The 11,816-nt window shown below is 38.4% G+C and overlaps 1 protein-coding gene across 3 annotated transcripts in view; it reads right to left on the bottom strand.

The window, feature by feature from the left end:
• LOC104868220 (ATP-dependent translocase ABCB1-like) overlaps nt 1-11,816 on the bottom strand; it is a 127,207-nt gene that overhangs the window by 98,619 nt on the left and 16,772 nt on the right. For all 3 annotated transcript variants that reach the window (XM_010632895.3, XM_010632896.3, XM_010632894.3), the window contains exons 4-6: nt 6,926-6,977; nt 4,820-5,011; nt 4,087-4,258 (exon numbers count right to left, since the gene is read on the bottom strand). In XM_010632895.3, the coding sequence (XP_010631197.1) occupies nt 4,087-4,258; nt 4,820-5,011; nt 6,926-6,977 (416 nt within the window). The remainder of the gene's footprint in view (nt 1-4,086; nt 4,259-4,819; nt 5,012-6,925; nt 6,978-11,816) is intronic.

The raw sequence follows: 11,816 nt of genomic DNA, 5'->3' as shown, positions 1-11,816 counted from the left end.
CCCGCTCCCTCGCTGCGGTCTCCGCTTCGCCTTCACCGCCGCCGCCGAGACTCCGGTGCCTGTTTTGTGCCCCCTCTGTGGAGCTCAGGGTGCCTCTCTGACTGCCCCACTGTGGTTCATCAGTCTGGAGCTGGGCCGACGCAGAGCCCCAACGACGCAAAATGGGAACACTTACGGGATTTGTAATTTATTTAAAAACAAAACAAAACATTTTTGTTGTAGCTGCTTAAAAATCTTTGTCAGATAATTCCAATGTCTGCTTTGTTTGTTTCCTCCCTTAATTTGTGATTTGATTGCTTGATAAAACAGGTGATTTTTTTATTGTGTCACGAATATTTTGTCTATTATGTTAGGAGACTGATGTCTATTTAAATCTTACTTTTAGAAGGTAGTCACATCTTTGGTTCTTATCCTTACTCCTATAACCTGCAGCTCCAGTAGCCATTTAATATTTACACCTTTGAGGTGTTATTTTTGTCAGCATGGTTTCTCTGGAGATGTTGGGGCTCCCTGACTCCTGTTTCCCAAGGTCAGGGTGCAAGGTATTTCTTGGTAGGGGAAGAAGGAGACGATTTCCCCACCAGTGCTCTCTACCTGCCCCAGGGTTTCAGAGCAGGGGAAAGAATCTTGAGCACAGGGGTAGAAAAGGACTTTCTGGTCCAGCCTGCTCACTGGCATTGGACTGCTTCCTGTTCTTTTGTTTGCTCCAGGGTCCTTGAGTTGAGGAAGAGAGCTTTCAGTTCCTAGGGAGAAACCGGCTTAACAAACTAGGTATATTTATTTTCTAATGTACCTGACAATCAAGCAATTCAAGAAATATGTTTAAAATTATACAAAAGATTACAGCAGAATAAGGATTAAAATTTAGGTCTCAACAGCCACCCCAGAATTCTTATCAAATAAACAGCATCCAAAACAGTGCATAATTACTCATTAAAAACTAAGGCTGAGGTCGCCTGCAGGCGGGGTCCTCAGGCTGGGCTGCTGCAGGCAGGAAGGTCTGCGCCTCGCCCTGCAGAGCACAGCCAGACAAGCCTTCTCCCGGACTGACCCGGAGATCTACCTTCTGGAGACCACAACCATCCAGGGAGAAGAGCCCAGGAAGAGGACATGGGTAGTGAGAGGAAGGAAGCAAGGGCTCAGGATCATTTGCTTTGCCTGGAGCACTCATGAAAGCTGGTCTTGACCGGCCATTTTCTCCTTTATGTTGGGGGACAAGAAAGGCACCCATTTAGGTGAGATGCTGTGTGAACAAAGGATAAGCCATGTTAAGGAGACACAGCTGGACTGGAGAAGACTTTTACTCTGAGGGCAGAGGGAAGACTCCACAGGAAGCTACAGGAAGGTTTAATAGGTTATCAGTGATGGAGAAGCTATGCACAAGATGGCGGCAGTGACCTTCGAGGACGTGGCTGTGCTCTGTACTCGCAAGGAGTGGAGGAAGATGGATGCTCTGCAGAGAAGCTTGTACCGGGACGCGATGCTGGAGGACTACAGGAACCTGGCTTCCCTGGGATTCCCCTCTACCAAACCGAGGGTGGTCTCCCTGTTGCAGCAAGGAGAGGATCCCTGGAAGGCTGAGAAAGAAAACCCTGGAGGCCCCTCTGGGATGGAAGAGCAGTCATAAAACCGCAAAGTCAACTCAAGCACAAGACTCTCCATTTCAGGGGCTGATAATGAAAAACCTTAAAAGGGGTGGACCGTGGGACTTGAAATCAGAAGAACTTTATATATATGAAGACAAATCCAAGAAGAAACCAGATAAAAAGGAAAATTTTCAGACAGTTTGTCACCCCCTTAAAAAATCATAACTGTAGAAAGAAGCCATAAAAATACTGAATCCAGCCAAAACTTCAGCTCAAAGTCAGTTGTTCTCACAGAGAATACACCAACAGAATGTGAAAAGCAAGGAAACATTTCCAAACAGAATTCAGATTTACCTTACTCAACCAAAATCACAGCAGAGAAATGCTCTCAATGTACTAAGTGTGACAAAACCTTCATTAACACTTCATCCCTTCGCAAGCATGAGAAAAACCGTAGTGGAGAGAAACTATTTAAAGGTAAGGAATGTTCAAAAGCCTTTAGCTGAAGTTAAGCTCTTGTTCAACACCGAAGGATTCATACAGGAAAGAAACTCTTTAAATGTAATACATGCAGGAAAACTTTTAGGCAGAGGTCCTCACCTAGTGCACATAAGAGAATTCATACAGGACAGAAGCTCTATGAGTGTAACACATGGGGGAAACTTCAACCACAGGCCGTCCCTTCCTAATCACTGTAAAATTCATATGGAAAATTACTAGAAAGTAATATGCACGTGTAAAAGTCTAAAGCCAAAGCACATCATCAAATATGCACTTGAAAGTGACATAGTGTCATGGATAGGCCAAAAAATGTTGTTCTTATAATCATTTATTCTCATCAAATGTTAAATCTCATGGATAAAATCTTAACTATGTATTAGATAGGAAATTGTTCATACCTGTTAGACATTTTTTTAAATGACCTGAGATAAATTCATAAATGGAGACATTGTGGGCTTGTGTAAAATAAAAATGTTTTGTTTTTCCTCAGTAGAAGTGTACACTTAGACATGTATGATTATTAAAAATATCTGAGTAAAAAAATATCTGAGTGGAGAGGGAGTTGTGCTTTGGATTTCTCATTAGAAAACCACCAAACTACACTGGAAATATTTTTATAATGTTTTAACAATGTAGGAAAGGATAAATCATGTAAATTCTGAATCCTTACAGAAAAAGGACCAAAATAAAATATAAAAATGAACTGTAAACTTCTTCTCATTCTCTATAGTTTATCCTTTTTCTGAACTAATGTCAAACATTGTACGTGGATTTCATTAACATGGAAGAAAAAAAAGTTTTAAAGATTAAGTCTGTTTTTCTAACTTAGCCCGAATAGAAATCAATAAATTAAAAAGTTTCAATAGGTTCTGATGTGAAGAGTTTGCACATAACTTGCTTAACGTTTTAGTAAACAGAAAAATCAATTGACAACAAGAAGCTTTTGCCAAATATTTCAGCTAACTGATAATGGTCAAGAAGACCATTTTAACTTTGTGATACTCTCAGTGACTAATTTATAGAACCTTAGAACTTCAGTTTCTTCCTCTACAAAATGGGATAATACCTATACTTTAGGAAAAAAATATGCATTTGCTTCACATGGCAGGTGGTCGATAAATGGGAGTCACTGTTTGCAATTTTTTTTAAAAAAAAATCCATCCCACAGGGAAATTTTCTAAAACTTCCAAATACATCCTGACTTATTTTTGTTAGGCTTGGCTTTGGATGCCTTGCCACTATTTATATCTTTTAGCTTATATAGTTTATATAACTTGTTGAATATTCTTTAAATTATGTGTAACCTGAGAAAAACTATAAACTAGAATAATCTTAAATTTTATCTGTTCATAATGAGTAACATTCCTACCAGGAAGGAAAGGTAAATTTGACAAAATCATCGGAGGCATGTTTTCAGAGGTAGACAGTCACTTCTACTGCTCTGGCTTCATACCTGGATGAGAGAACCAGAGGCTAAAAATGTATACCAGTCCAGGGGTGGAGAGCATCTATTCTTAAATCATTTATATAACGATGAATTTAAATATATATAAACATAAACACACTGATAATAAAACTGTAAAATCAACATATGAGGTTAAGAAAAGTCTTCAAAACCCAAAAAACACTTAAACCAAACAATGTTAATGGGATGGGAGACATTCTGGTCATTAAGTTTGAATCTCTAGTTATTACGTGAATGTGGTGTTTTCCACCAATCACAAATCTTAACAGGTCAGTACCTGTTTTTGTTTTAAAGCAGATAGAGAATAAGATGTAAGAGTGACTTCCTCTTTCTAACATCTTTCTAAATGATCACATGGTCCAAGGAAGTACAGAGCCCTGGCAGGGCAGTACTCAATGAGGCCACATCAGCTTATCCTACTGATTTTGAACAGAAGACACAAAAGCAAGTATGAAATACAAGGTAATATCATGGTTCAAAGCCCTTTCATGGGGTGTACTAAAGTTAAAACCTGGATTCACAGGCTTCACCTACCTTTGCCCAGAGAGCAGCTGATAGTCCAAGAACAGGGCTGACGGCCAAAATCACAAGGGTTAGCTTCCAACCACGGGTAAATCCTACTATAAAACCAGCCAAAAATGTTGCTGTTGATTGAAAGAACATTCCAATTTTGTCACCAATTCCTTCATTAATTTTGGAGACATCGCTAAAGAACAGATAATGTTAGAAATAATTACAAATATAGAACAAAGAAGTAGAAGCACAGAACTTTTCTCCTATGCCCAGTTTTGTGTTTTGTTTTGTTGAGTGCAGCATAAATACTTCATATCTAGGATCTTTCTGTGCACCTTTGTTTCATTTATCAGGCTGTCAGCTCCTAGCAGGAAATCTGTCATTGACAACAGAAATCCGTAGTCCACATGGTCCCAGGAAATGGAGGTGTTTACTCAGGAAGCATGCAATGCAGAAATTACAAACTGTGAGGAAATTTAACCAGTAAGTACCACTGCATGCCTCTGCTGCATATTGCTGTGCACACGCTCCAAGTATTCCTTGATTTAGGCAAGTCCACTCCCCTACTCACTGCCAGGCAAACAGGTCCCATCATTCCATGCCAGGTACACAAGACGTGGCTGCTACTCAGAAGAAATTTAGTTGGCTGAGTGAGGCACTAACTTCTCCTAACTAATCTAATGATATTTTCATTGCATTAAAGATAAAATCCACATCTGAGCTAAACAAGTTACACATAAAACTAGGTACTTACTCTGTGAGCCGGGTGTTCAGCTCTCCCACATCATGCACATCAAACCAGCCTATCTCCTGCTTCATTATAGCATGGAAAAACTGTTTTCTAATTTTCTGTATCTGTCTTCCAGCTGCCAGGCACCAAAAGGAAACCTGAATGTAAGCAGCAATAAGCACACCAGCACCGATTCCAGTATAATAATAGGCATACCTGAAAAATAATGAAATAGTGCCCACATGCTCTGTTTCTTAATCAATGCACCTCTCCCAGAAAGACCAATCATTCTTACTTTTCTCAGTTATCATGGTATCTCGACGTTCTTAACAAATAAGAAGGGGCTGCCATAGCAGTTGATGATCACCACTTATGCCTATGCCAATGCCAATACAGAGGAATGGTTAACAGCGGTTTCTGCCTTGGCTCATTCCTACCTCTTCACTTAACTGCTCTGCAGTCTCTGGAAAGCAGCTGAGCATTCCCGAGCCTCAGTTTTCCAATTGGCAAAATGAAAAGGAAGATAAGAATAGCAAGGTAGTCATGCACGAAATATACTTGAGCCGGCACCTGGCACAAAGTCTACAGACGATGCCTGCGATTGTGAATGAGTGTGCAGGGCACTGCAGTATCGGGTAAAATACATCACTTCGATTGATGGGTGGCATCTACACATTTGGGGATGAAAAGAAGCGACGGAACTTTTCAGAAAAAGGAAAGAAGAGACTGAAATGGTCTCCTGGCTATTTGGGGCCATTAGACAAGCACACAGGATGTTAACTGACAACTAAAAATAAAAAGTATCTTTATATCATTTGATGAACTGGTCATCATGAGCTATCCTAAAAGGCTGTTGATGAACCATTTCCAGTTTCCCTTCCAGTCTAAACTCTAATAGTAAAAACTGCTCAGAAGATAGTTCTAACTTTTAAAACCAGACCCTTGAAACTAGAAATGGTGAGGTAATGCTTCCCTACTCTGAGTCTACATTTTTTTTACCAAAGCACTTTACTCTTGAGTTTCATTAAACAATTAACTTTTAGGTTAAAGGAAAATGAAATACAGGATACCAAGTTTCCCAGTTTTAAAAGTTCTATTGCCATCTTCTAATTTAAAAGTCTATGCCATGCAGTAGCTATGAAAATGGTTGCTCTGTGGTCAACTCACTGGGTATTTTGCTATGCAAACCTTCCTCCAAACTGCACTTTCTTATTTACAATGTACTTATTAGAAAATACATAATTGGGACAGTGGAGTTTAGTTACTAGTCACTGCAATAATTATTATTCAAGGGTTAATGATGTAGCAAGGAAGACCTAGAAACAAATCTGACCTCCAAGTAGAAACTGTGCTTTTACAATCAGTAATGTGTTTTGTTTTGTTGTTTTTTTAGTAATGTGTTTTAAGTGATATTTTTAAAAAAAATCCATATATGTTGGTTTTTGCCAGTGTAAAAACAAAGCCTCTGCAAAGGAATATCTGGAAGTATTTCATCCTGCAAACTATAAGCAGCTGGTTTTATTTTCTTCGGGTTTATTGCATCATTTATATGATAATTTAGAATCATTATCTTTTGAGGTACCAACATCTATCTTTAAAAATGTGTTATAAACTATTCTGGGGAGCAAACTTCAGCATACGTAAATCTTTAACAAAGTTTTCCAGAGGTGAGCTAAGGTCAGAGTGACTGCATTTCTTCTAAGTGTTTTATTTCATTGTTTACAATTACATGCTGAATTTTTTAAATTTCCGTTAGCTGATCTTATCGTATCATGACTGAAAACATCCAAGAGGCAAACCATTAACTACAAGGCCATTGAAAATAATGATTCCTAATTCAACCATATTTGACAAGGCTACTTTAAACTACTCTAATTTTCCCATGTGAGGTATTCTTTATTTCCCACTGCATACTTATGTCTGATTTAGGCTAACCTTAACTTTAGTACATCTTATGTAGCAAATATTTTTATTCAAAAAAATTCTACACTGTAGCTTTCTTAAAACCTAGCACTGGTATTGCTCTCCTGAAAACTTCAAAAATTTTATGATAACACAAAGATTTAAACATTATTTTGGATTGACACAGACAACATTATTAAAATAATAGTAAGGAAAATGTCTAATTACGTGGTCATCTCTTCTTCTAGATGTCTGAAGATCAGTGTTTTGTTGATCACACCTAGATCAACACAAAACAAACATATATCATTTATGTCTCTTTGGTGTCCATCAGAAATCAACATATACAAATGAATCAAACACAGTTCATACTATAATTTACGTAAAAATAAGTGAAACTAAGTTTTAATTTTGTGTAAGCATTATGGCATCTATTCAAATACTTCTTTGCTAGTTGTAACTACACAGTCTAAATTCTCTGATGTGTATTTGCAAGAAAAAATCATTGAGTAATAAATAGCAGTGCATACTTGACATTTAAGTACATATTTAAAATATAATATTGCATTTCTCCAGTAGTAATTTTTATTTAAGCTTATCAAATACAAACGCAGTAAACACCAGTGAGCATAATCTAGTATTAGCAAATACTAACATTTTTGCACCACATTAATAAGTCCTTCATAATTTTAACCCCCCCAACATGTACAAATGTAAATAATCACTGTTCAGTACAGTTATGTATATATTTCCACATTTCCTTTATGTGCGCCATACAAATACACACGTACAAGGGCCAGGGATTTAGCTGAGTGGCACAATTCCTGCCTTGCAAGCACAAGGGTCTGAGTTTGATCCCTGGCACCAAAACCAAACAAAAAATACACACATACATATACTGTTTTTAAAAAACAGAAACACAGCCTACATTCAACAGTAAAATTTTCACATCAGTACATGTATGTATCTGTTTTCTCAACCTGCACCTATTTTAGTAGTTACTCATAAGCATCCACTTACTATAATAAATAGTTCACCATGGTGAATAGTTTGTAAAATCTGTATAACAATCATGACTGCCAGATTCGCGAGGAGGCGTAAGTTGCACCTCACAGTCACTGCGAAGACACTAGGTTACCATGAGAGAGCACTCTGCTCTGATCCACACAGGTGTGGAGAAGGGCAAGAGGATTTCTGGCAACATTAACAACAGGACAGAAGTCTAAAGCCCATTTGAAGAACACAGGCTAAGAAAGGTAGCTTCTGCACTGCAAAAGAAACCATCAACAGAACTAAGAGACAACCCACAATGTGGGAAAAACTTTTACCAGCTGCTCCTCAGACAAAGTACTATTATCCAGAATATATAAAGAACTAAAAAAAATCAGCCCTCCCAAATATAAAGACCCAACTCAAAAATGGGCATCTGAAATGAGCAGACATTTTTCAGACAAAGAAGTAAAAGCAGCAAGTAAATATATGAAAAAATGCTCCACATCACTGGTCATTCGAGAGATGCAGATGAAAACAACACTGAGATTTCCACCTCACCCCAGAAAGAATGGCTGCTATCAGGAAATCAACCAATAACCAATGTTGGCGGGGTTGTGGGGAGAAAGGAACCCTTCTCCATTGTTGGTGGGAGTGCAGACTGGTGCAACCACTGTAGAAATCAATATGGAGATACCTCAAACAACTAGGATTAGAGGTTCCATTTGACCCAGCCATCCCTCTGCTGGGTATCTTTCCAAAAGAAATAAAAGAATCATATCACAGAGATATATGCGCACCTATGTTTATAGCTGCACAATTTGTAATAGCTAAAACTTGGAAACAGCCCATTTGCCCATCAGTTGGGAACTAGATAAAGAAGATGTGGTTTTTTTATAAAATGGAATACTACTCAGCCATAAAGAATGAAAAATTAGATTCATTCATAGGAAAATGGATACATATTGAGGATATACTCCTAAGTGAAATATATAAGTCACACATGTATAAATACCAAATAGTTTCTCTGGTGTGAAAAACTATAATGGTACATAAGATCCTAATGAGATAATTGACAATGTGAAATAGGAAGAGAAGGGCTAAAGGTGTAGGGGAAATGGGAAGGGTAGGAGAAAGGTAATAAGGGAAAAGGAAAAGAAAACATGAGAAGATGAAAAATGGAAATAAAGTATTTGTAAATAGGGAAGAGGGGGGTGAAGGAAGGGCAGGGATAAGGGGAAAAAGTGAGAACCAAGACCTGTCATGAAAAGGTACAAGATCCCAAAGATGAATGTAACTGCACTGTACACCTAAAATGTAGCAATAAACTCAATGAGAAAAAAAAAAGAAAAGAAAGCATGGGAGCAATAAAGAAATACAGACATTGCAGAACACAGAAATTTGCTTCATGTTCTGTCAGTATAACCATAAATTTTTCAGGATTGATTTTTATTTAAATCCATAATAATTCTTATGTTTCATATTTTCAAAAATACAAGTTGATAAAGATGAAAATCGTTAGTTGAGGCTTTTTCTTAAAATCAATCTCGGATCATCTCACACTATGGATGTTCTATTCTATCGAGCCATGTTTGTAAATGCTATTAGCTGTCACTACTGTGTGTCACTACCAAATCTAGACTGATTTTCAAGTCTAACTAAATATTTTTTTCTGCTTATTGCTACAACAGGTAGAATATCCCTTAATTAATATGCTTAGGGCTAAAAGTGTTTCTGACTATGGAATTTTGAAGATCTTGAAATATTTGCATAGATGTTAACAGTTAAATATCCCTAATTCAAACACACACACACACACATACACACACACACACACACACATACACACACAAACACACACACAATGAGCACTGACATTCAGAAAGGTTCCAATTTGGGGATGTTTCAGGTTTTGAATTTTTCACATTAGGGATGCTCAGCCTGTACAAGCTTTTTCATTTCTAAAGAGTTGTCAATGGTATTTCCTGTGTTGAGAGGCATTTTCTTACAGATCAAGAAGTTAAACAAAAAATTCAAGTTCAAAATTGGCTCCTGTTATTCATGTATATAATTATACCACATACATAGCTTCCTTCACAAAAAAACAACTTTATTGCCAAACTTCATTTAATTCCGTTTCAATAATGTGAAAGTATGGCTGTCAAAACAAAGACTGGGCACAAAGGTCCTTTGACAGAGGTAATCTTGGCTAATCAAAGAGTGGAATAAAGACATCACCTTCCTTTACACATATTCCAATGTATATTTATTTTTCTCTAATCAACCTTCACTAAAATTTATTGGTCCCAGTGATATCAAACTCTTCTTTGAGGACCTCTCAAAATTCTTTTCTCAAGATGTACTCTTATAAAATCAAAACCCTAAGCTGAAATAACCTTAGAGACAATACAGTCCAGGAACATTTTATTTGGATAACTTTCAAATGTTACTGTTGAAACCTATCCTGAGAAAGACAAAATGTAAATAATATCATAAAAGTAATCTTGCTCTTTGGTGAGAAAAGCTAGAAACTCTTTGGGTTATGAAGCAATGCCAGACAAATTATTAGAATGGAAAGTTAGATGTAGATAAGTTTAATAAAATATTCTGTTAGACTCTTGACTATTTTCTTGTTTTCTGGCACCCAAAATCTAATCGTCCTGGTTCTTGCACTTTGTGTTGCCCATCTCTCTACGTGCTTTTTTTTTTTCCAGACTTCTATCCCTGCTCTGACGGTTACTTTAACCACTTTTACAGCTTCTGTGGTCCCAAATCTGCATCTAGAGCTACTGAATTCCTGTCCTTCTTCATAGTTAATACTATGGTTCAGGTTTCCATCATCTCAGCTTCTGCTCCTCTTCTTACTCCAAGTAGCTCTTTATTTGTTCACCAGATTTTCACTTTGGAATCAACAATAAAATCTTAACACTCCCATTTGTAATCTTCAGTGACAACTCACATTACAAAAGCTACAAAATCCCTAACATGTCGTTTACCATCTTGCCACAACACACCTGTGACAGGATAATATTTCTGAAGCATCAACCCATGCTTTCCGGATGCTTCCTCCATCCCGACACCTTCCTTCTTACTCCAGTGGCCAAAGCATTCAGCCACAGCTGTCACAGTAGAGAGCTACTGCAGCATAAAAGGAAATGGTGTGGAGGTTTCTTCTTGGCTTTTGTGTGCTTAAAGCCTACTCCCTTACAGGGTGGAGAGGAATCTGAGCATACAAAAATATTTTGCTTAAGTTTCATAAGGCTAAGCTCCACCTTTTTAGATTGCAAACTATTTTCCTCATGCTGAGAAGACACTCACACACAGGTTGAGAACTGACAACAACATGGCCAGGGGAGGGTCCAGGAAAGGGAAGCCTCTTGTGATGATTTATATCTGAATGTCCTGCCAAATCTCATGGGCTTACAGACAGGTTTATAGAAGGTGCCTGGACCATGGGGGAACTACAGCTAACTGGGTGTTGGGAAGTGGCAGTCACTGGGCGTGGGCGTCACCTGGAAGGCCGTGTCTCCCTAGTGGGCTTCCTCCTCACTCGGCTTCCACCCAGGACCTTCCACTATGCAGCGAACCATGCAAAGACTGAAGCTTCTAAAACGTTAGCCAAAATAAACCTCATTTCCTTTAAGTTGTTTTTTTGTTACATAAGCAGACCCTGGAGTGGAACCTCAGAAAAGGAATGTTTACATAGTGTGTGGAGAAGACACCCTGAGCACAGCAACCCAGAACCTCTGAGTCAAAAGAGAGGCAAAAGGTACAGAATAACCCCAAGGTTCCTGAGAACAGAGAGCCACAGCATATGACAGGACGACTGTGTAGAAGACGATGCTGAGCCCTTGGCCACCTCTCACTTCTGGAATTACAGTGGCCTCCCTGATAAACCCCTGGGAGAAGTAAAAGCTACCTTAAAACAACTGGAACTGGATTGCCACCACATCTGCTAATGAACTCAAAACTGAACGATGTCATAGAAAAGTGACTTTTGGTACACGTGGGCACTGACCTGACACACTACACAGCTGTCCCACCTGTTTTCCCACCGCCCCACCCAGTCTCCTTTAACGTCTTCCTTCTCCATGGAGCACCATCCCAAAGCTCATGAGGCGCTGGCTGT

Source organism: Fukomys damarensis, unplaced genomic scaffold (assembly GCF_012274545.1).
Source record: "Fukomys damarensis isolate Sample0158 unplaced genomic scaffold, DMR_v1.0_HiC HiC_scaffold_4, whole genome shotgun sequence".
NCBI classification, from domain to species: Eukaryota; Metazoa; Chordata; class Mammalia; order Rodentia; family Bathyergidae; genus Fukomys; species Fukomys damarensis.
Note: the sequence above shows the minus strand (reverse complement) of the source record. Positions and strands in the feature narration are given on the sequence as shown.